The sequence below is a fragment of the Strix aluco genome, chromosome 1 (genome assembly GCF_031877795.1).
Source record: "Strix aluco isolate bStrAlu1 chromosome 1, bStrAlu1.hap1, whole genome shotgun sequence".
NCBI classification, from domain to species: domain Eukaryota; kingdom Metazoa; phylum Chordata; class Aves; order Strigiformes; family Strigidae; genus Strix; species Strix aluco.
In genome coordinates this window covers 689317-711060 of record NC_133931.1, presented here as the reverse complement: position 1 = coordinate 711060, position 21744 = coordinate 689317, and the positions used below count along the sequence as shown (strand labels likewise).

General features: G+C 63.6%; 1 protein-coding gene across 1 annotated transcript; it reads right to left on the bottom strand.

Annotated features, from left to right (window-relative positions):
- Positions 1-161: 161 nt before the first annotated feature.
- On the bottom strand, positions 162-20967 carry LOC141924154 (casein kinase II subunit alpha-like). The gene is made up of 13 exons (XM_074826161.1): positions 20812-20967; positions 11506-11624; positions 9964-10075; positions 8955-9056; positions 5795-5845; positions 4970-5029; positions 4269-4352; positions 3180-3290; positions 2814-2915; positions 1329-1429; positions 1078-1226; positions 823-912; positions 162-341 (listed from the first exon to the last, which is right to left on the bottom strand). Exons 2-13 carry the CDS (start codon positions 11604-11606, stop codon positions 304-306), a joined length of 1101 nt encoding a protein of 366 aa, XP_074682262.1. The 5' UTR covers positions 11607-11624; positions 20812-20967; the 3' UTR covers positions 162-303.
- Between the last annotated feature and the right edge of the window lie 777 nt (positions 20968-21744).

Below are 21744 nucleotides of genomic sequence, written 5' to 3'. Positions count from 1 at the left end.
CCTTTAGCTTTAACCTAAATCACCCTTTTTCAGTTTAAAACCATCACCCTACCCCCCCCCCCCCCCCCAAGAGTCTGTGTCTGTTCTGTGCCAGGGCCCCCCCCCCCTCCCTGAGCCAACCCCCCCCCCCCCACTCCAAGAAGCAGCTGCCGCTCCCGCTGTCCTGTTAGGGACATAGAAAATAAATTTTATTATCCTTTTTTTTTTTTTTTTTAGATTTCTACACTGTAGTTGCATCACTAACCACGATCCTGCGGAGCAGAACGCAGCTCGCTCCGTCCCCCGCCACAGACACCACAGAGATCAGCCTTGGTCCAGCGCCAGAGCGGGGGAAATTGGTGCTGCACAGAGAAAAAAAAAAAAAAAAAAAAAAAGGAACCTACAGGTTTTTGGTTTTTTTTTTTTTTTCCTCTTTTTTTTTTTTTTTTTTTCTTTCCGTACTCAACAAAAATAAAAATAAAATTCCAGAGCGCTCCCCCCCCCTGCCCCCAACCCCGTGTCGGGCTCCGGGCGGGGGGGTGGGAGGGCAGAAGGCCGGAGCTGGGGGGGGGGTTGGGGGGGCGGCGAGGCGAGGTCAGGGGCTGCGCGGCGGCCGCGGCGGGCACCGGCGAGCCCAGCGCGTTGACGGGCGACGCTGCCAGGCCGCCGATGGGCCCCTGGGACGCGGCCATCGAGGTAATACCTGCGCCAGAGAGAGGAGAGCGCCGCGTCGGACGGCTCCGAGACGCCAGCGGGGTTTTATCTGCACCCCCTCCCCACTCCCGGCCCCCCCTTCCTGCTCCTGAGCTGGCGGCGAAGCGCCCGCCCGGCTTTAGGACTCACCTGCCAACATACTGGAGGAGCTGACGGGCGTGTTGGCGGCTGAAAGTCCCGCCGAGGGGCCGATTCTTGCCGGGTCTTTCGCGATGGGGTCTGCGGGGAGAGCGACAGGTGTCAAAAACCCCCCCCTGACACGCTGAGGGGAGCGCCGAGCCCCCCCAAAACGGTGGGTGAGGATGGGGGTGGCGGGGAAGGAGCAGGAGGGGTGTCGGAGCAGCCAAAGGGGGGTTTTGGGGGCGGGGGGGGGTGTGTCCGTACAGAAGTAGGGGTGCTCCATGGCGTCGCGGGCGGTGAGTCGCGTCTGGTGGTCGTAACGCAGCAGCTTGTCCAAAAAATCGAGCGCTTCGGTGCTGACGAGGTGCTGGTTCTCGCTGTGGACGAAACGCTCCCACCGCTTCCGCGAGTGTCTGCGAGGAGGAGGAGGAGGAGGAGGAGGAGGAGGAGGAAGAGCTGCATCAGCCTCGAGCCCAGGCGCGGGCAGCGCGGCCGGCACGCGGCTCCGCACCCACCGGCCGAGGATGTCGTTGAAGCGCGGGTCCAGCTCGATGTTGTACTTGTCGATGTAGTCGTACAGGTCCTCCGTCCCCAGCACCTTGGCGATGCGCACGAGCTGCCGGGGGGAGGGGGGAAAGCAGCGATGCTGAGGGCGAGGGCAGAGCCGCAGCCACCGCCCCCATCCCCGACCCCCCCCCCCCAGCCCCGGCGAGGATCCCCGAGCTGAGGGGTGAAGCACCCCCAGGGTGGAAGGAGAACTCGAGGCCTTTCCCCGGGGTGTTCCCCAGGCAGGTGCCCCTGTTCCCCTCCTCGCCCCGAGGGGGGATGTGGGGGGGCAGATCCCACAAACGCGGGTTCTGGAGGGGTTTTAGTGGCCCCACGGCAGCCCCGCAGCGGGAGAACGGCGGTAGCCAGCGTCCCACCGAGCCCAACCGAGGAGTGACTGAATTGGGCGGGCAGGTTCCCAGTATGACCAGTGCTTTGCTCCCCTGCCCAGTTACCCCCCAGTTAGCTACCAGCTCGCCCCAGAGCCAGCGTGGGGAGGGGACGGGGAGCCGGGACCCCAGTGTGGGGAGGGGACACAGAGCAGGACCCTGACGTGGAGAGGGGATGGAGGGCAGAGACCCTGAGAGCTGGGACCCCAGCGTGGGGAGGGGACAGAGAGGAGGACCCCAATGTGGGGAGGAGAGCCAAGAGCCTGTTGTGGGGAGGGGATGGGGAGCAGAGACCCTGGTGTGGGGAGGGGACAGAGGGTAGAGACCTTGAGAGCCAGGACCCAGTGTGGGGAGGGGACACAGAGCAGGACCCCCGACATGGAGAGGGAGAGCCAAGAGCCTGTTGTGGGGAGGGGACAGGGAGCAGAGACCCTGGTGTGGGGAAGGGACAAGGAGCCAGGACCCCAGTGTGGAGAGGGAGAGCTGAGACCCCGGTGTGGGGAGGGGACAGGAGCTGACACCCCAGGGTGGGGAGGGGACACAGAGGAGGACCCTGACGTGGACAGGGAGAGCCAAGAGCCTGTCGTGGGGAGGGGATGGAGGGCAGAGACCCCAGTGTGGGGAGGGGACACAGAGCAGGACCCTGATATGGAGAGGGAGAGCTGGGACCCTGGTGTGGGGAGGGGATGGGCAACTGGGACCCCAGTGTGGGGAGGGGACAGAGGCAGAGACCCTGGGAGTCAGGACCCTGTTGTGGGGAGGGGACGGGGAGCTGAGACCCAAGAGCTGGGACCCTGTTGTGGGGAGGGGACAGGGTGGGGAGGGGACAGGGAGCAGAGACCCCTGCGTGGGGAGGGGATGGGGACCCCAGTGTGGGGAGGGGACACAGGGCAGGACCCCAACGTGGACAGGGAGAGCCAAGAGCCTGCGGTGGCGAGGGGATGGGGAGCAGAGACCCTGGTGTGGGGAGGGGACACAGAGCAGGACCCGGGGAGGGGACAGGGAGCTGAGACCCCCGTGGCGGGGAGGGGCGAGGGGGGGGCAGCGCCTTGCCCCGGAGCTCACTTGGTCGTAGTTGTCGTGGCCGTGGAAGAAGGGCTCTTTCCGGAAGATCATGCTGGCCAGCATGCAGCCTAAGCTCCACATGTCCAAGCTGTAGTCGTACATCTGGGAGAAAACGAGGCGGGGGGAGAGCGAGAAGTTGGGGGGGCGGGGGTCAGCAAAGGCCTGGAGGGGGGGAGACACCCCCAGCCCCCCCCCGGGGTTTCTAGAGCCGCATCCAGCAGCTCCACTTGGCCCAGGACCGTCTCTGGGCGTGGGGGGGCTCAGCCAGACCCTGCAATAAAGAGGGGGGGGCTCCCTTTTTATTTTTGCCTCCCCCCATGAGTTCACCCCGCGGGAAAAAGCCGTGGGGGGGCCCCCGGGACGTACCTGATAATCCACCAAGAGCTCCGGGCCCTTGAAGTACCGCGAGGCCACGCGGACGTTGTACTCCTGGCCCGGGTGGTAAAACTCCGCCAGCCCCCAGTCGATGAGGCGCAGCTGGAGGAGGAGGAGGAGGAGAGGAAATGTGGGGAGGGGGAGACCCAGAACCCCGCGGGCCCCCCCCTTCACGCCTCAACTTTGCTCCCGGGGCTGCTCCTCTTCCTCACGGGGCGAGCGGGAGCGGTGGCAGGAGCCTCTCGGGGGGTGACAGCGTGTGTGTGTCTGTCCCCCCCCCCATTCCTGCCCTGCCCCACCTCAGGATTATCGACCCCTCGAGGGGTTTTTTACCCCATTTTGGGGTTATTTTTTGTTCTCCAACCCATCAGGTTTGGAGCCCCCGGGGACTTGCAGCCCCGCTCACGGCCCGTTAAGGACAGCGGGTGCGGGACAGCCCTGAACCCACGCGGCCCGTCAGCAAACCGCTGCTAATTACTCTAATTACAGCTTTGAACCTCCCGACGCACCGCCCAGCCTCTGAGCCGCGTCTCCCTGCTCCGTTTTGTGTCAAAAACCTTATTAAAAAATCGAGATGCGGTGACATCTGCCCGTCCCCGAAGAGCCTCTCTGGTGGGTTTAATATTAATTTTTGGAGAAGGGGCTCAGCTTGGGCGCCCGCCGGACGGGGCAGGGGGGGATTTTAAAGGCCACGGCGCCCCAAAGAGCGTGGGGAAGGGGTGGGGGGGGGGGGGCTGGCCCCTTCCTGTGCTGAAAATGGGGGCGTTCGCCAGCTTTGAAGTGGTTTTTATTGGAGGGCCCAGCTGGGCGGTCGCCGCCGAGGTGTCGGAAAAAATCTAAAATTGCATTTACAAGCCACAAACAGGTGGCAAATAAAGGGAGTTTTACTGGGCACAGGTGCGGGTTTTACGGTCACCTGTTATTTTCAAAAAAAAAAATAAAAAAACCGAACCCAGCTGGCAATTCAGCCCCCCCCACCCACCCCGGCCCCGCGCCGGGGCTGAGACCGACACGGGATTTCACGGCGACGTCACCCCGGCGCTGGCGGAGCCGCGGGGGGGTTTGGGGCCGGAGCGTTACCTTTCTGTGCTCGTGGTCGATCATGACGTTGTGGGGTTTGACGTCTCGATGCATGACGCCCATGCTGTGACAGTAATCCAGCGCCTGCGGGGGGGACGGGGAGCCCTCAGGATCCACACCCCCCGCCCCACCCCAGCCTAAACCCGCCGCCGCGGTCAACCCCCGGCTTCGGCGACGCAGCGACGCCCTCCCCGGGGCTCAGCCTCCCGCCAAATCCTGCCGGCGCTCAGCACGTGCCCCCACCCTTCCCAGGAGGAGATTTGGGCTCGCCCCCCGCCGCCTAAAGCTCAGCCTAAACCCTAAGAGCCGGAGCGTGAGCGAGGAGGCCTGCGCTGACTCAGGGAGGGGGTTTTGGCAACCTGACCCCACCCCGTCCTGGCCACCCTGGCACGGCCCCGGCCCCACCGGCGGCCTCCAACCAAGGCTGGCGGAGGCGGAGGCCGCACGAGGGAGCGGCGGGGAGAAAAAAGATGATTTTTGCTTCTCAAGGACACGGCGACCTTGCGCGGCGGCAGCCGAGCCTCCCCTCAGCGCGGTGGCGGCCCGAGAAGCCGTGGCCGGGCAACGGTCCAGCAGGGTTGAGTAGCCCACTCCTGCAGGTCAACTCCCCACCCGGGGGGGCAGATTTAAGCAGCGAGGGCTTTGCTTGAGCGAGGATTATCTGGGAGAGGGTGGATTTCCCAGGCGCCCCCTGAGCTCACCTTTAGGATTTCGTACATGTAGAACCGTATGTCGAAATCCGACAGCGTCTGGTACAATTGCTGGGAAAAACGGAGACGAGAGGCGGGTTAAGGACACGGCAACACCCCAGCACGGGGCTGCGGGGGCGCTGGCGGGGTCACGACTCGCAGCCGGAGGCACAAACTGGCCCGGTTGGGGGTTTAGGACACGCTTTGTAGCCCCGATTTCCCCACGCGGGGAGCGCCGGCAACGTGTGTCCTTCCCCGTTCCCACCCCGTTCCAGCGCCGGGAAGGATTCGTGTCCTCGCCGAGCGACTCCGCGAGCCGCCCCCCGGCCAAGCCTCGGGGACGAGGAGCCGGTGGGAAAAAGGGTCAAGGCAGGACTTGAGCGCGTTAATCCCTCGTTAAAAACCACAACGGAGCGGCCACAGGCGAAGCGGCCGCTGGTTCAGCGCCTCCCACGGTCTCGTTAAGCCTCGGCCTCAGCCCAGGCTCGCGGCGAGCGCGGCTCAACTAATCCGAGCTTTCAGCCCGCGCGTTGGCCGACGCCTGGTTGCGACAGGAGCCCACGGTGGCCAACGGCCGGAGCGGCGTGGCCCAGAGCGGGGACAAGCCCAAACGCCGGCGCCACAGCCCCGGCTCTTCCCTGAACACCAAAATGGAGGTAAAAAGCCGCTGGCCACCGGCCCAAATCCCCCGGCCCCGGCGAGACGGTGCTGCCAGCCCCCTCCACGCCTCTGACATGGAGGATTGTTCCCTCCCCGCGGCGTCAGAGCGAGTCGGGGATCCCCCTCCCCCCCAGATCCTCACGTTCGGGGGGTGCCTGGGGAGCGGCGGTCGCTCACCTTGAAATCTGTGTTGTTGACGTGCTCAAAGACCAGGGCAGGCGTCCGGGACTGCGAGAAACGGGGGGAAAAAGGGAGAGGGTGAGTCTTCCCCGAGGCAGGAGGGGGCGGAGGGGGCAGGCTGCGGGCAGCTGCCGGCGGCCCACAAGGTGGGGGGGGGGGCCCCGTCCCGCCTCGGCACCCCCACGGCGCGAAGGATGCGCGGGAACACGGCCCCGGCCCGGGCGTCCGGGGAGCTGCTGCCGCTGGGCTCAGGATGTGTGTTCAGTCGGGGTGTGGTAGGGCTTATCTTTGTAGGGCTTGGGGTTTGTAAGGCTTGGTTTTGTAAGGCTGGGGTTTGTAGGGCTGGGTTTGGTAGGGCTGACGTTTGTGGCGCTCACGGTTTGTGGGGCTTGGTTTTTGTAGGACTTGGGTTTTGTAAGGCTTGGGTTTGTAGGGCTTGGTTTTGTAGGGTTTGGGGTTTGTACGGCTGGGGTTTGTGGGGCTGGGTTTGGTGGGGCTGGGTTTAATAGGGATGGGGTTTGTGGGGTTTGGTTTTGTAGGGCTTGGGGTTTGTAAGGCTTGGTTTTGTAAGGCTTGGTTTTGTAAGGCTGGGGTTTGTAGGGCTGGGGTTTGTAGGGCTGGGTTTGGTAGGGCTGGGGTTTGTGGGGCTCAGGGTTTGTGGGACTTGGTTTTTGTAGGACTTGGGTTTTGTAAGGCTTGGGTTTGTAGAGCTGGGGTTTGTAGGGCTTGGTTTTGTAGGGTTTGGGGTTTGTAAGGCTTGGGTTTGTAGGGATTGGGTTTTGTAGGGCTGGGTTTTGTAGGGCTTATTTTTGTAGGGCTTGGGTTTTGTAAGGCTTGGATTTCATAGGGCTTATTTTTGTGGGGCTGGGGTTTGTAGGGCTTCGTTTTTGTAGGGCTGGGTTTTTGTAGGGCTTGGGATTCGTAGGGCTGGGGTTTCATGGGGCTTATTTTTGTAGGGCTGGGGTTTGTAGGGCCGGGGTTTGTAGGGCCGGGGTTTGTAGGGCTGGGGTTTGTAGGGCTGGGATTTGCAGGGCTGGGGTTTGAAGGGCCGGGGTTTGTAGGGCCGGGGTTTGTGGGGCTTTAGGGCTTATTTTTGCCGGGCTCTCCCCACCCCTGCCCCTTTCTCTTTCCTCTCCTCCTCCTCCTCCTCCCAGTGAGACACTGAAGCTCCGGGCAGGACCCCCAGGGCCTGTGTTCAGGGTAGACGCCCCCCCCCGCCCCCCCAACATCCCTGACCCCCTCCCAAATCCCCCCGCAGAGACCAGGGCGGCCCTTTAGGCCCAAGACCCCCCCCAAGCCCTTGCACCCTCACCCTCAGCAACCCCCGCTGCTCCCCAAAACACCCCCAAACCAGAGCCTGTGCCCCGGATCTTGCGCCGGCCACAGAACCCACCGTCCCCTCTCTGTCCCCTCCGACGTCACCCACCAGCCCCCCCAACCTCGTCAGGAAAAGGGGCCTGTCCCCAGGGCCCCCCCCCTCGCTCTTATCTCCCTGCAAGCAGCCGCCTTTCGCCGCCGCCGGAGGATTAAAACCGGCTCAGCGACGCCCTGTTAATTCGTCCTAATAAGGTGGCTCCTTAATCAGCGGCATCAGGCGGGACCCAGGCACGGGCTTGGGAGAAATTCCGCCGCGCGACAATAAACCGGCGGCTTCATCAGCCCGTCCCGCGGGAACTTCGCCTCCGCCGCCAAAGATCCCCTTTTCTCGAGACGGCACGACCCCCATTTCCTCCCATTTTCATCGAATCCCAGACAGGTTTGGGCTGGAAGGGACCTCAAAGATCATCTAGTTCCAACCCCCCTGCCCTGGGCAGGGCCACCTTCCACTAGCCCAGGTTGCCCAAAGCCCCGTCCAACCTGGCCTTAAACTCTTCCAGGGAGGGGGCAGCCACAGCTTCTCTGGGCAACCTGTGCCAGGGCCTCGCCCCCCTCACAGGGAAGAATTTCTGCCTTAGATCTGATCTAAATCTGCCCTCTGTCAGTTTAGACCCGTTCCCCCTCGTCCTATCCCTCCCCCCTGATGACGAGTTCCCCCCCCCTCCTTTCCTGTAGCCCCTTTCAGTCCTGGGAGGCCGCTCTAAGGTCTCCCCAGAGCCTTCTCTTCTCCAGCTGAACCCCCCAACTCTCTCAGCCTCTCCCCCCAGCAGAGCTGCTCCAGCTCCCCGAGCACCTTCATGCCCCCCCCGGGCTCACTCTAACAGTTCTATGTCCTTCTTGCGCTGGGGGCTCCAGAGCTGGACACAATATTCCAGGTGGGGTCTCACGAGGGCAGAGCAGAGGGGGAGAATCCCCTCCCTCGACCCGCTGGCCACACTGCCTGGGACACAGCCCAGAATCTGGTTGGCTTTTTGGGCTGCAAACACACACTGTTGGCTCACGTTGATCTTATCATCCACCAACCCCCCCAAGTCCTTCTCCCCAGGACCGTTCCCAACCCACCCATCGCCCAGCCTGTGTTTGGGCTTGGGATTGCGCCAGCCCAGGTGCAAGACCTTACACTCAGCCTTGTTAAACTTCATGAGGTTGGCCTGGGGCCACCTCTCCAGCCTGTCCAGGTCCCTCTGGATGGCACATCCCTTCCCTCCAGCGTGTCAACCGCCACCACACAGCTGGGTGTCATCGGCAGGTGCCTCCATCCCGCTGTCCATGTCACCAACAGAGACACTAAACAGTACCGGTCCCAGTACCGATCCCTGAGGGACACCACGTGGACACCAAACCGTTGACCACAACCCTTTGAGCGCAGCCTTGAATTTTACGTCGGTTCAGCCCCGTCAGCCACCGCCCGGCCTCCTCCTCAGCCTTCGCAGGGGCCAGGGGTGTCCGCCAGTGAGGACAAACCCACCCGACGCCGCACAAGACCGGGGTGGGGGGGTTGAAAGGCAAAAATAACCCCAAGGGGAAGAAGCGTCGCTTGCTCCCAGCCCCTTTTTTGGGGAGCTGCTGGATCAAGCAAAACTAGCCGCTTCCATTTCTACCCTCTCGCCTCTCCGTTGCTCGCGCAGGGGCACGGAACCTCCCCCGGGCTCGTTTCGGCCGCCAGACCCGAGGAGCCATCGGCACGAGCTCGAGGAGCCTTTTTCTGCCACCGGGGTGGGGAAGGGCTCCGCGGGAATCCCCTCCGCCGGCGGCAGCGCGGCCCCTTCCCCTTCCTTACCACGGGGTCTTTCACTATGTCGAGCAGGCTGATGATATTGGGGCCCCCTCGGAGGTTCTCCAGGATTTTAATCTCGCGCTTGATCTTCTTCTTTTTCACAGGCTGATCAAAAAAGAGAAACAAAAGCCGGTTACCGGCCGACGGAGCTGGCGGCGGTGGGAGGCGAAGGAGCGCGCGGCTCTTCGGTCGCGCGAAGGAAACCGGCGCCAGGAGCGCGCTCAGGGGACCTCTGAGACGTTATTTTACTACAAAAAATGGTTTTCAAGAGCAAACTTTGGCTTTTTCAAGTCCCAGACTTGACCGGACTGTCCCAGACAGCTCCTTCAAGTCAGGCTTGGCTAAAACTTGGGAAACACCGAGCCAAGGAAAGCGTAACTCAGTGAAATCGCTCCGTAACGCCTCGGTGCCCAGCTCGGGGAAATCCCCCCCCTGCACCGATGCTCGTTTCTGCCCTTGGAGCTGTTTTTCTGCCTCTCCATCAGGCCAGGCCGGACTCCGGGCAAATACATCACCGAGGACGTTTCGCACGTTCTCACTCGCGACCCGTCCTCGAGCTTTTCTTAATGCGTATTTCTGTGCCGCTCCTCGGTCCCTACTCCCCTTCCCCGCTCACTGTTTCTCTTGCAAAGGCTTAAAATCATCCCCGTGCTTTAAATCTCGTCCATCCTACCGAGTTTGAATTTCCCGTGGCTCGTTAACACCACAGAAATTCGCTCGCCACCGCGGGCCGACCAGCCCCGCTGCTTCTGCCTCCCCGCTCCCATTGCTGGTTTGAGTCCCCCCCCCCCACCAAAAAAAAAGCTTAATTTGGTGAAAAAGCTCCAGCAGCCAAGCCCGGCGGCGTCTCGGCTTCGCTCGGGAAGGAGACAAACCCGCGGCAAGTTTTCGCCCGGGGGATCGACGTTTTCCTCAGCTCATCTGAGCATCGCGAGCGCGCGGAGAGCGCAGGGAAAGGCGCAGACGCAGAGCTGTCGGCGGAGGGATGGAGCGGTGAGGAAAAAACACCTACCTTGAGGATTTTGACCACCACCTTCTCGTTGTTGGTGATGTTGATGGCTTCGAAGACTTCGCTGTATTTGCCGCGGCCGAGTTTCCGCACGAGCTGGTAGTCGTCTTGGTTGCTGCGTGAGAAAAAGAGAGAGAGAGAAAAAGAGAGATGAAGAGGCGGCGCGCGCCCGGCTCGGAGCGCAGACGATCTTCTTCCACCTTTCCCTTTCCTCGGTTACGAAGAGGAGGCGGTGGCTGCTCGCCCCAAGCTCCAGAGCCTGCCCGCGGTTCGCTCGGGGCAGAGACCGGCCAAATACCCACCGTAAAACCCCCTCTAGGACCCCCTCCTTGGTATCGGAAAGGATCTCGCGCACCCGGGATTTGTAAAAAGAAATTATTCCCTCCCAGAAATGGGAAGGAAATCAGCCAACTCTCAGCCCTAAAACCTCCGCGTCCTTAAATCCACCACGGTCCAACCACAGTCACCCAGCAGCATTCGCTCTGTACGCCCAGGAGGGAAGGCACAGGGTCCCCCCCCGCCCCGCCGCGGGTTTGATGGAATTCCAAGGGAATTGGGAATTACCAGAGGCCACGAAGGAGCCGAAGGAGGCGGCGGAGCGGCAGCCCCACGCGCCCGCGTCGCTCCTCACCCCGCGGGGACGCTCGGCAAACGCCGAGGAAGGGAAGGCGGCGAGCGCCGGGGGGAGGAGTCGCTCGTCCTCGCTAGGAACCGGGCGGGAAGGCTCGGGGAAAATATTAACTGTGAGGGTGGTCTGGGTGGGGGAACAAAAATAAATAAATAAACCCAAGGCAGGCTGCTGGCGGAAGAGGAGGAATTACCGTCCCGGCGAGGCTGAAGGCTCTGCCTGGCGCAGGGGATTTGGAAGTGGATAAAAAGCTTTTCGTTTCGAGGTCGCCGGTACCACGAGCGGCAGCGAGCCGGGGTCGGGGTGGAGAGGAGGGAAAACGCCCGGGATGGCTCCGAATCCAACCCCGGCAGTAGCCAAGCGCAGCGCGGGCGCAGCCTCCTGACGCCGCGGCCTCGGCTGTCAAAATCTTTTAATTTTTATAGATTTTTAGCACGAGTCCCCAGCGAGGAGCTGGCTGTGTCCCCCGCGGCCCGGGGAGACGCCCGCGAGCAGGGGGAGCGTTTGCGGCGGACGAGCGCCGCGGGAGTACCTGCGGAATCAAAGCTGGGCCCTCGGCCCAGCCCGTGGCCAAGCCATAAAACAATCAACTGGTCGTTTCGTTGCAAGTTCCACGAGTCTCCAGCCCTCAGGGGAACTCCGGAAAAAATAAAAGAGTCACGAGACTTTCGCCTTCGGCCTCTCAACCCCCTTTTGGCTCTGAGATTCCGGCCCGGCGGCGCGGCCGCCCTTCCGCCAAGAACCAAACCCTCGTCGCGTTGCTTTAATTAAGCTCGCGTGCTTAAAGCCGGGCACATGGGTCGAGTTTAAAAGGCTTCACGGCGAGCGGAGGTGCCGGCTCGAGCGCGGGAGCCGGTCCTGCCTCGGGGGGGGGGTGTGGCGGCGGCGATGGCCCCCCCGCTCTCTCCCAGGCGTACCCCCATTCCACGACGTGCGACTCGTAGTCCCAGTACTCGCGGGGTCTCTGAGTGTTCACATCCGCATAGACCCTGGCCCGACTCGGCACTGGCCCCGACATGCTTCCACCTCAATCACCCTAAAAATACAAACACACGTCAGTTGGGATGAGGCAACACTTGGGAGAGAAACAGGGGGGAAAAAAAAAAAACAACAACAAAACCAGGGCTGCCGAGCGGAGCAGGGGGGTGCGGGGGGTGCGGAAAGCGAGGGGGCGCAGAGCCGGCGGTTGGGGTGTTCTTCACCCAGCCCCCGGCCCCCCCAAAACCACTCGGCCCTCCCCGGAGCTGTCGGAGCTTTAAAGGGTAGAAACCTTCCCCCCGCCCCCAACCCTGCGGCACCGCGTGCGCCCGCGACCCTCGGGCTGAGCCTCCGCGGCGGGAGGGGAACGGGAGAAAAAGAGACGCAGAGAGAAAAAATAAAAATAAATATCGGCCGCGCCAAGACACTGCCCCGGGAAAGGGCCGCCGGGAGCTGCCCCTCGTCTCCTCGCAGCCTCGGCCCCAGGACTCGCACCAGCCGCCCCGTGGCTCTCCCCGGGGGGTGGAGGTGGCCAAAGTCTGTCGCCTCCCCAAGGACGCGGGGGGCGGAGCCCTCCTGGGCCCCCCTGGACGGGCGGGTCCCGCAGCGAGACCCCGACCCGCTGCACCGGCAGCTCTCCAGGAGCACACTGGCCCTGGCGAGAGCACGAGCGAGCCCACTGGCCCCAGAAGGACCATACGCGAGCCCACTGGCCCTGATCAGACCACACGCGAGCTCACCAGCCCTGGCGAGACTGTTTGCAAGCCCAGTGGTGAGACCGTGCATGAGCCCACTGGCCCCGGCAAGACCACACACAAGCCCACCAGCCCCAGTGAGACCATACACGAGCCCACTAGCCCCACTGAGACAGTATGTGAGCCCACTGGCCCCGGCGAGACTGCACACAAGCCCACCAGCCCCAGCAAGACCATATGCGAGCCCACTGGCCCCAGTGAGACCACATGTGAGCCCACCAGCCCTGGCAAGACCCCACGTGAGCCCACTGGCCCTGGCGAGACCACACGCAAGCCCACCAGCCCTGGCAAGACCATACACGAGCCCATCGGCCCTCGCTGAGACAGTATGTGAGCTCACTGGCCCCGGCAAGACCACACATGAGCCCACCGGCCCCAGTAAGACTGTATGCGAGCCCACTGGCCCCAGTGAGACCACATGTGAGCCCACCAGCCCTGGCAAGACCACACGTGAGCCCACTGGCCCTGATCAGACCACACGTGAGCTCACCAGCCCTGGCGAGACTGTTTGCAAGCCCACTGGCCCTGGTGAGACCATGCATGAGCCCACTGGCCCCGGCAAGACCACACACAAGCCCACCAGCCCCGGTGAGACCATACACAAGCCCACTGGCCCTGCTGAGACAGTATGTGAGCCCACTGGCCCTGGTGAGACCACACATTAGCCCACTGGCCCTGGCAAGACCACACATGAGCCCACTGGCCCCAGTGAGACCACATGTGAGCCCACCAGCCCTGGCAAGACCCCACGTGAGCCCACTAGTCCTGGTGAGACCGCTGACAAGCCCACCAGCCCCAGCGGGTCCGTGTGTGAGCCCACTGGCCCCGGCAAGGCCGCATGCTCTCCTCTTGCCGGCTGCACCCCCCCCCCACCCCGTGCAGTGAAACGTGCCGTGTCAGCCAGCTGGGCCACCGCAGAGGGGACGGCCACGAGTCCCGCTGCGAGCCAGCCCAGCCGCTCCCCCTCCTCCCAGGGAAAGGGGACACGCGGCCACGGAAAAAATGTTTTGGCTGCTGAACAACACAAGCTGGGAAACACGGGCAGGTACCGAAACCCCGGCTACCCGCCGAGAGAAGACGCGGCGCTGCCACCCAGCCGTCGGGCCCGTGGGCTCGGCAGAGCCACTCTGGCTGTGCCCCGTCCTCCCACAGCAGCCAGAAACTTGCCTCACAGTTGATCTTTTCCCCAAAATTGAAAATATTCTGGCACAGCAGCTCGGGGCTCTGCTCCGGCCGTAGCCAAGCCAAGGCGAGTCTCAAAATCAACCCGAGCACCGAAGATTTAGACGTTTATTTTGCGTTTTGAATATCCTACGCGAGGGTTAAGAAGCATCTCGGAAGGTAGATGCTGCCCAGCTGGGGCAGAGCCAGGGGCAGGCAGCTGCCGGCAGGGCTGGGGCTGGGCAGGACGGGACCATCTGGGATGGGCTGAGGCTGCTGCCCACCACTGCCCGACCCCGGCGGGGAGCACGCGGAGCTCAGCAGCCCAGGAAATTTAAAAAAAAAAAGAGTTTTCCACCAGGTTAACGGGCTCCGCCAGCCCAGCCGGGCCCCTGCAGCCCAGAGCAGGGTTTGGAGAGGTAGAAAAATCACTCAAAAACGGAAAAAAAAATCCCCCCAGGTCCCATCTGCAACCGGTGAGGGAAACGGCGTGTGGATCCCAGCAGCGGAGCGACGACGTTCAGCTCAGCAAAGAGCAAAGCCCGGTTTTTTTGGAGGTAGGAAGAAAATCCTGCCGTGGCGCCAGGAACAGCTCCCGCTCCCACAAACCCGAGTGCTCCCGGCGGGGAAGGGAGAACCAAAGCTGATGATTTTAAATAAATAAAAATAAACCCCGCGCCGGGGCGCAGGCAAGCGTCGGCCGGCGTTCCCGGCGTTCCCATTTCTCCTCCCGCCGCTGCGATGTCCCCCCCCGGCTCGGCCGAGCCTCCCCCACGCCGAAATAAGGCAGAAAAGGCAGAAATCCTGTCATCCTGTCCCACTTTTCAAATATTTTTAACCTGCGGGGAAAAAAGAAAAAAAAAAAAAAGCCGTCCTCTCCGTTCTGTGCTAATTTCAGAGGGTTTGGGGTTTTTTTTAATTTCTAAAGGGTTTAGAGGGAAGCTGCCTCTGACAACATGCAGGCAGGACAGGCAGCACCCCTGCCTGAGCAGACCCCTGCCCTCGGCACAGACGCAGCCCCCCGCCCCCCCCCCAAAGAATCCCTCAGGAAAAGGGGGCTGAGGGTCTCCGTCCCCCCCCAGCGCTGTGGCTGCACCACCACGGCTCCAAAATACACCCTGGCATAAGAAATTCGGCTCCGCCGCGGCGCTGGGCCCTGCCACAGCTTCACAGCCCCCCCCAGATAAGGCCACGGCCACCAGTAGCCTCCGGGGGAAGCCAGAATCGGCCTCTGGGATGTGCCGGCTGCCGGGGACGGCACCGGGAAGCTCCGGGCCACCTCCCCGCCGCCCGCTCGGGGAAAACCGCCGCAATCCGACGCCCACGGAGGTGTTGGCACGAAGCCGGGGGCAGCTGGGCCAGGCCTCGGGAACACGCTCCGACCTCTCTCCCGGTTGGGAAATGCCACCACGCTCCAGCTGGCCCAGGGCCACCAGCCACTCGCCGAGAGCCGCTGCCCTAAAATCCTCCCCGAGCTCGTTTTGCCGGCGAGGCACCAAATCCTGATTTTCTGGGCTTTTTCTCCTCGGTCAGGACCATGCTTCGAGGGCTCAAAAAGCACCAAAGCCTTCGCGGCACTAAATAAACTCGCCGCTGGCAGGATTTTGGCAAGTCAAGGCGGCGAGAGGTTTAATATCCCCGATGCTGGCTCTGGGTGACAAACCGGAGCCGCTCGGCGGATTGAAACACCGAGAGAGGCGGCTGCCACCGAGACCAAGAGGACGGAAGGTGGATGGAAACGCCAGGCTGGGAGCAGCTCCACGGCCCCGGCCCCTCCGCTCGCTCAGGGCGGGGTGCAGGGAGGTGCTGGGGGCACCGGGGACGCTCCTGGGTCCCCCCCAAAAACAAGGGGGGAAGCGGAGGGGGGACAAAACCTTCCGCACAGATTCCCCGCGAGAAGCGGCTGCGCCCGCAGGATTTTCTGAAGGAGCAGGAGCTGGAGCTCAGCACTGACGGCACGCGGACACAGAGAGGCTCAGCCAAGCCAGGCCCAGCAAAGCTCGGCCTTATCTCCAGCTCAATGACCAAAACACTCCTGTGCCCCAAACTCTGGCAATCTTGGGGCTGGGCTGAAGGGAAAACGTACGTGGTGGCTACAGGAGCCGAGCGGTTGGGAAAGACCCCGGAGCTCCCCGAGTCCAAGCGCCCCCCCGGCACTGCCCAGGCCCCCACTAACCCACATCCCCCCGCGCGGCTGTTAAACCCCTCCCGGGCTGGCGACTCCCCCGCTGCCCCGGGCAGCCGGTTCTGCCGCTCGACGACCCTTTCGCTGGAGAAATTGTTCCCAACGTCCCACCTAAACCTCCCCCGGCGGCGCCACATCAGGCCGGTTCCTCTCGTCCCGGCGCCGGGGAGAAGGGACCGACCCCGCCCTCGCTCCAAGCTCCTGTCGGGCAGTTGCAGAGAGCGACGAGGTCTCCCCTGAGCCCCCTTTTGTTCAGGCTGAGCCCCCCCAGCTCCCCCCTCTCAGGACTTGTGCTCCAGCCCCTTCCCCGGCTCCGCTGCCCTTTGGACGCGCTCCAGCCCCTCCGTGTCTTTCCCGGAGCGAGGGGCCCAAAACCGAACCCGGGGTTCGAGGGGGACGAGCCCTGCCTGGGTCCTGCTGGCCACGCGCTCTCCGACACCAGCCGGGGATGCCGGTGGCCACCGTGGCCACCCGGGCACGCTGCTGGCTCGTACTCAGCGCGGGCGCCGGGATCCCCCCGGATCCAGCAGATTTCCAGCAGCCAAAACGACAGAAGCCACCAGAGCTCGGCGGCACCGAGAGTTACCGGAGACACGGCGCAAACCCCCCGGCCATGGCAAGGGGGGCGAGGAGGCTGGAAACATCCCGAGGAGTCGCAGATGAAGAAAAAAAAGCTCCCGTACGCGTGGATTTATGGGATTTAAGGAAGCGCCACCAGCCCCTCGTGCTGCCGAGCTGCTCCGCTGAGATTTTAATGAACGTGGAGGCCCAAAAAGCCCCAACTTCACGTCCTCCCTTAAACTCATCGACGAGTCAGGAACGTGCTCGGGAGCGTCTTCCACACGCTACGCAACGGAGAATTCTGGAAATAATGAAAATATGGATTTGGGAAGACGCTGAGAGCGCGGAGGCATGACGGGGCCACGGACGGGGCAAGTCAGCTCGGCCACAGCTCCTCCAGCACCGGATTGTGACCCAAAACGGCACCGGGCAAAGCCAAAGGGCCGGCGTGGCGCTGAGGAGGATGAAGGCTGCCTTCCTCTCTGCTGAGGTCAGCACCGCTCTGGCCTTGCCTCGGGGGGCTTCCGAGCAGCCTCCCCCCAAGATTTCGGCACGGTGGGGGCAGGGAGCCACCTCCCACACCCCGGGGAACTCAAATTCCAGGGGGGATCCACGCCGGCAGCGGCTCGGGGACCCGGGAGGGCACGACCCTGGCACGGAGCTGGAACGTCGCGGGTTTATATCCGAGCTGACGAGTCGGGAAAGGGGAAACGCAGCCAGGAAAGGCCGGAGGATGGTTTCCAGGAGAGGTGCTGCCTCTCCGAGGGGGCCGATCGCTCCGGCTGCCCACGCTCCGGCCTGGCGACTTTTAAGCCGCAGTTTTTTTGGAAAATTTTTGGAAAAAAAAAAAGCCTCTCCTCAGCACCAGCCACTCGGGAACGGCGGGAACAGGGAAGCCCTCGCTGGGCAATTCCGAACCCCAATTTCAAAGCCACGACACGAGCTGGGCACCCCCCACGACAGGCTCATCCCCATCTCCCTGCGGCTGCTCCATGATTTGGACCCCCAAGGGTCTGGGGACACGACTGGCCCCGTCCAATGGTGGGAAAGAGGGACGGGACAGCCCGGCTGGGATGCGGGGCCCAGAGTGGTTTGGCTGGATCGGGATGTGGGTCTGGGAGTGGTTTGGATGGATCAGGATGAGGGTCCTGGAGTGGTTTGGCCGGATCAGGATGAGGGTCCAGGAGCGGTTTGGCTGGACTGGGATGAGGGGCTGGGAGTCGTTTATCCGGATCAGAATGTGGTTCCAGGAGTGGTTTGGACAGATCAGGATGAGGGTCCTGGAGCAGTTTGGATGGATCAGGATGAGGATTCAGGAGCAGTTTAATCGGATCGGGATGCAGGTGCTGGAGCAGTTTGGTTGGATCACAAGGGTCCTGGAGCAGTTTGGATGAATTGGGATGAGGGTCTGGAGCAGTTTAACTGGATTGGGATGAGGATCCGGGAGCGGTTTCATCGGATCAGGATGTGGTTCCAGGAGTGGTTTGGCTGGATGAGGGTCCCGGAGCAGTTTGGGTGGATCGGGATATGGAGAAGGAGCAGTTTGCCCGGACCAGGACGTGGCTCCTGGAGCAGTTTGGCCGGATCCAGATGTGGGTCTGGAGCAGTTGCCTGGATTAGGATAAAGGTCTTGGAGCAGTTTGGATGGATCAGGATGAGGATCCAGGAGCAGTTTGGGTGGGTCAGGATGAGGATCCAGGGGTGGTTTAATCAGATGCAGGTGCTGCAGCAGTTTGGACAGATCCGGATGAGGGTCCTGGAGCAGTTTGACTGAATCGGGATGAAGATCCAGGAGCAGTTTGGTCGGATCCGGATGTTCCTCCAGGAGCAGTTTGGCTGGATCGGGATGAGGATCCAGGGGTGGTTTAATCGGATCAGGATGCAGGTGCTGGAGCAGTTTGGGCAGATCCAGATGAGGGTCCTGGAGCAGTTTGGGTGGATCGGGATGAGGTCAGGAGTGGTTTATCCGGAGCAGGATGTGGTTCCAGGAGCGGTTTGGCCAGATCTGGATGCGGGTCCGGGAGCAGTTGCCTGGAACAGGATGAAGACCCAGGAGCAGTTTGGTCGGATCCGGATGTTTCTCCAGGAGCAGTCTGGCCGGATCGGGATGAGGGTCCAGGAGCGGTCTGGCCCCACATGGTTCCGGCAGTCGGGCTGGTTGGCCGCAGCCACCTCAGATCCACCTGAAACCCCAGCGCAGGCAGCCGTGCCCTTCGTCATCCTCGGTGCGGGGAAGGCTCTCGAGCCGGGGACGCTCCAGAACATCCTTATTCCTTTAAATCACCGTGACTGCTCCCGTACATCCAACCGCCCCGCAGGGAACCGCCTCGGTTTGGGGCAAAATGGCTCATTTGCCTTGGGGGGGGCGGCTGGGGGGACTCCGGTGGCGACCGTGTCCCCTCTCACACAGGATCACCGGGAAAGACCCTGGAGCTCCCCGAGTCCAACTGCCCCCCCGGCGCTGCCCAGGCCCCCACTAACCCACATCCCCCCACGCGGCTGTTAAACCCCTCCCGGGCTGGCGACTCCCCCGCTGCCCCGGGCAGCCGGTTCTGCCGCTCGACGACCCTTTCGCTGGAGAAATTGTTCCCAACGTCCCACCTAAACCTCCCCCGGCGGCGCCACGTCAGGCCGGTTCCTCTCGTCCCGGCGCCGGGGAGAAGGGACCGACCCCGCCCTCGCTCCAAGCTCCTGTCGGGCAGTTGCAGAGAGCGACGAGGTCTCCCCTGAGCCCCCTTTTGTCCAGGCTGAGCCCCCCCAGCTCCCCCCTCTCAGGACTTGTGCTCCAGCCCCTTCCCCGGCTCCGCTGCCCTTTGGACGCGACCCCGAGCTCCCCGCGCTCACCCCCGAGGGAATTCGCCCCAAACCGGGCGGCGGAAGACTCGGAGCGGGCGGAGATGCAGCAAAGGGTCAAGATCTTAAACCCGAGACCTTTCTGCCCCGCGCGAGAGTTTCCAGGCGGCGGGAACACGCGGGGAGATTTTTGAGGCACAATCAGCCCAAAGCGGCGACATCGGCACCTCCCGCCACCAGCCGGGAACGGCAGCGAGACCCCCGCAAACCCCGCCGGGGGGCCGCGCTCGCCCTCGCCGTGCTGGGGGCTGAAGGCTGCGCTCCTCTTCCTCAGCCCCCCACCGAGGACGGGGGGGCCCCTCCCTGGGGACGACACCCCGTTTCGCCGGCGTTGCCGAAGGGAGACGCTTAAAAATTCCTCGTTAAAAAAAATTCCTCGTCGGCGCCTACAGACGGGGTTTGGGGATCCCGGGGCAGCTCGAGACGGGAAGGTGGATTGATTAATTAATTAATTAATTAATTAACACCCTACGAGCGGGGACTCAAACGGGCTGGGGTTGGTTAACGAAGGGCAAGTTCATTAGTAGACTCTCGCCAGACCTTGCCGCGCTGGGAAGGGCCCCCCCTGCTCCCCCAAAGCGAGGTGCTGCCCTGCCCCACAGCCCCCCCCCAAACCCCCTGACCACCCCCCGCCCCGGTGGGCCCCAGCAATGGGGCAGGGCCCCCCCTTGCACATTCACACCCCCCCCCCCCACGACTGGGCACGCAGAACCCCTCGAAGTGCTGCCCAGGGGGTGCCCCCCCCCCACCCCCTTGCCCCACTGACACCCAGCGCCTCTCGCCCCCCCCACCCCCACCCCGGGGTGTCCTGCCCTTCCCCCAACCCTCCTTTGTGCACCCCCAGGGCCCCCCAACCCCCCCCGCCCTGCCCCACGCTCACCCTCGCACCCCCCCACAGCCCCGTGTTCACCCTCATACTCCCCACAGGCACCCACACACCCCCACGCTCACCCTCACCCCCCCACGCACCCACACTCACCCTTACACCCCCCAGACACCCCCACACTCACCCCCACACTCCCCACAGGCACCCACACCCCCCCACACTCACTCTCACACCCCACCGCGCACCCACACACCCACCTGTTCACCCCCACCCCCCCCACACTCACCCCACACACCCCCACGCTCACCCTTACACCCCCCCACACCCCCACGCTCACCCACACTCACCCCACACACCCGTGTTCACCCTCACACCCAACACTCACCCTCACACCCCCCAGACACTCCCCACACTCACCGTCACCCCCCCACGCACCCACACTCACCCACACACCCCCCAGACACCCCCCAGTCACTGTTACACCCCCCAGACACCCCCACATTCACCCCCCACACACCCGTGTTCACCCTCACACCCCACATGCACCCACACACCCCCCAGACACCCCCCCACGCCCCCCACGCTCACCCCCCCACACTCACCCTTGCACACTCACCCGCACTGACACACCCTCACACTCACCCCACACCCACACTCACCCCCACACCATCACCCCCCTCACACCCTCACACTCACCCCACACCCCACCCACACTCACCCCCACACCATCACCCCCCCACACACCCCCCACGCTCACTCACACCCCCCCACCCCCACACGCTCCCCCCTCCCCCCACTTTCCTGTCACCCCCCACTCACCCTCACACTCTCCCCCCCCCCCCCGCTCACTCCCCACCCTCCCCAGCCCCCCCGCGCCCCCCCCGTGTCCCCGCTGTCCCCTCACCGCTGGGGCCGGGCCTGGCCGAGCGCCGCGGCCCGGCGCTGTGGGAGGGGCGCGGCCTCCCCTCGGCTGGGGGTGACAAGATGGCGGCGGCTCCTGGCGGCGGCGCCGTCGGCCGGGCCGGGCCCGCCGGGCCCACAGGGGGCGGCAGCGGCGGAGCCCGGCAGCGGGGCGGGGGGGAGGGAGGGGGAGGAGGGAGGGGAGGGAGGGGGAGGAGCCGCTCCCCCCCCCCCCCCCCCCCCGGGCACAACGGGGCGGGAACTGCGCCTGCGCGGGGAGGGGGCGGGGCCGCAGGGGGCGGGGCCGCGGGGGCACCGGGTGGGACCGGTGATCCCAGTTACCCCAGTGCTCCCAGTAACACCAGTAACCCCAGTGCTCCCAGGAACCCCAGTAACACCAGTGCTCCCAGTAACACCAGTGCTCCCAGCGCTCCCAGTAACCCCAGTGCTCCCAGTAACCCCAGTGCTCCCAGTAACACCAGTAACCGCAGTGCTCCCAGTAACACCAGTGCTCCCAGTAACCCCAGTGCTCCCAGTAACACCAGTGCTCCCAGGAACCCCAGTAACCCCAGTAACACCAGTGCTCCCAGTAACCCCAGTGCTCCCAGTAACACCAGTGCTCCCAGTAACCCCAGTAACCCCAGTGCTCCCAGGAACCCCAGTAACACCAGTGCTCCCAGTAACCCCAGTAACCCCAGTGCTCCCAGTAACACCAGTGCTCCCAGCGCTCCCAGTAACCCCAGCGCTCCCAGTAACCCCAGTAACCCCAGTGCTCCCAGTGCTCCCAGTAACCCCAGTGCTCCCAGTAACACCAGTGCTCCCAGTAACACCAGTGCTCCCAGTGCTCCCAGTAACCCCAGTAACCCCAGTGCTCCCAGTAACCCCAGCGCTCCCAGTAACCCCAGTAATCCCAGTAACCCCAGTAACCCCAGTAACC

Bases quoted from the DNA above. Each gene is read 5' to 3' on its own strand.
- LOC141924154 (XM_074826161.1), bottom strand. From the start codon at position 11,606: ATGTCGGGGCCAGTGCCGAGTCGGGCCAGGGTCTATGCGGATGTGAAC. The intron at 5,846-8,954 runs GTAAGGAAGGGG...CGTTTCTCGCAG, and splicing joins ACATAGTGAAAGACCCCGTG to TCCCGGACGCCTGCCCTGGT. The intron at 4,353-4,969 runs GTGAGCTCAGGG...TCCCCCCCGCAG, and splicing joins ACATGTACGAAATCCTAAAG to GCGCTGGATTACTGTCACAG.